Source organism: Penaeus monodon, chromosome 30 (genome assembly GCF_015228065.2).
Source record: "Penaeus monodon isolate SGIC_2016 chromosome 30, NSTDA_Pmon_1, whole genome shotgun sequence".
Classification (NCBI taxonomy): domain Eukaryota; kingdom Metazoa; phylum Arthropoda; class Malacostraca; order Decapoda; family Penaeidae; genus Penaeus; species Penaeus monodon.
Window position 1 is genome coordinate 20,853,839 of NC_051415.1, and position 625 is coordinate 20,854,463.

The window sequence follows — 625 nt, forward strand, 5'->3', positions numbered from 1 at the left end:
TTATTTATACTTACAGCCCACTTGAACTTGAGTGAAAAGACTGCAATGAGAAAGAGGATGGACCAAAGAACTGGGAAGGCTACAAGGGTAGCCCAGAAGACCCGCACTTCAACTGGCGACACTCGACCCTGAAGACCACCCTAACATCAGGCAAACGTATGTTATGGACATATTTTTCACTAAATTCAATTACTACAGCTAAAAAATCTCATGGTTATAATTAATTTGGCAAAAAAAAAATTAAATTTTAGAAGATGAAGAAGAAAGAAAGAAAGAAAGTAAGAAAAATCAAAGTACATTTGACCTAATTATTAAAATTGACCAGATATGATAGCTAAATATTTATGCATCTATTCCTCTGCATTAAACCTATTCAAAAATTTCAGATGAGTCATGTTCTCATCCTGAAATTTACCTTTCGAGCTTCAAATACCCAATGACTCTTGCCTTCATCATCAATGTAGTTCCACCATCGTAGACCAACCATGAGACGCCCTGTAAAAGGAATTACTTTTTATTAGAAAGGCAACCAAATTTGTCTGCATATATGGCATAATCAATAGATGCCATGAGAAACACACTTATGTATATATATGAGAACCTACCAAACAGTTTGCCAAAGTTA

The 625-nt window shown here is 34.9% G+C and overlaps 1 protein-coding gene across 4 annotated transcripts in view; it reads right to left on the minus strand.

The window, feature by feature from the left end:
- Positions 1–625, minus strand: part of LOC119592622 (uncharacterized Golgi apparatus membrane protein-like protein CG5021) — a 14,466-nt gene that overhangs the window by 4,449 nt on the left and 9,392 nt on the right. For 2 of the 4 annotated variants that reach the window (XM_037941516.1, XM_037941514.1), the window contains 2 exons: positions 416–495; positions 15–128 (listed from right to left, as the gene is read on the minus strand). In XM_037941516.1, the coding sequence (XP_037797444.1) occupies positions 15–128; positions 416–495 (194 nt within the window). Of the gene's footprint in view, positions 1–14; positions 141–415; positions 496–625 lie in introns of all 4 variants that reach the window. The other 2 variants (XM_037941515.1, XM_037941513.1) reach the window with 1 other exon arrangement.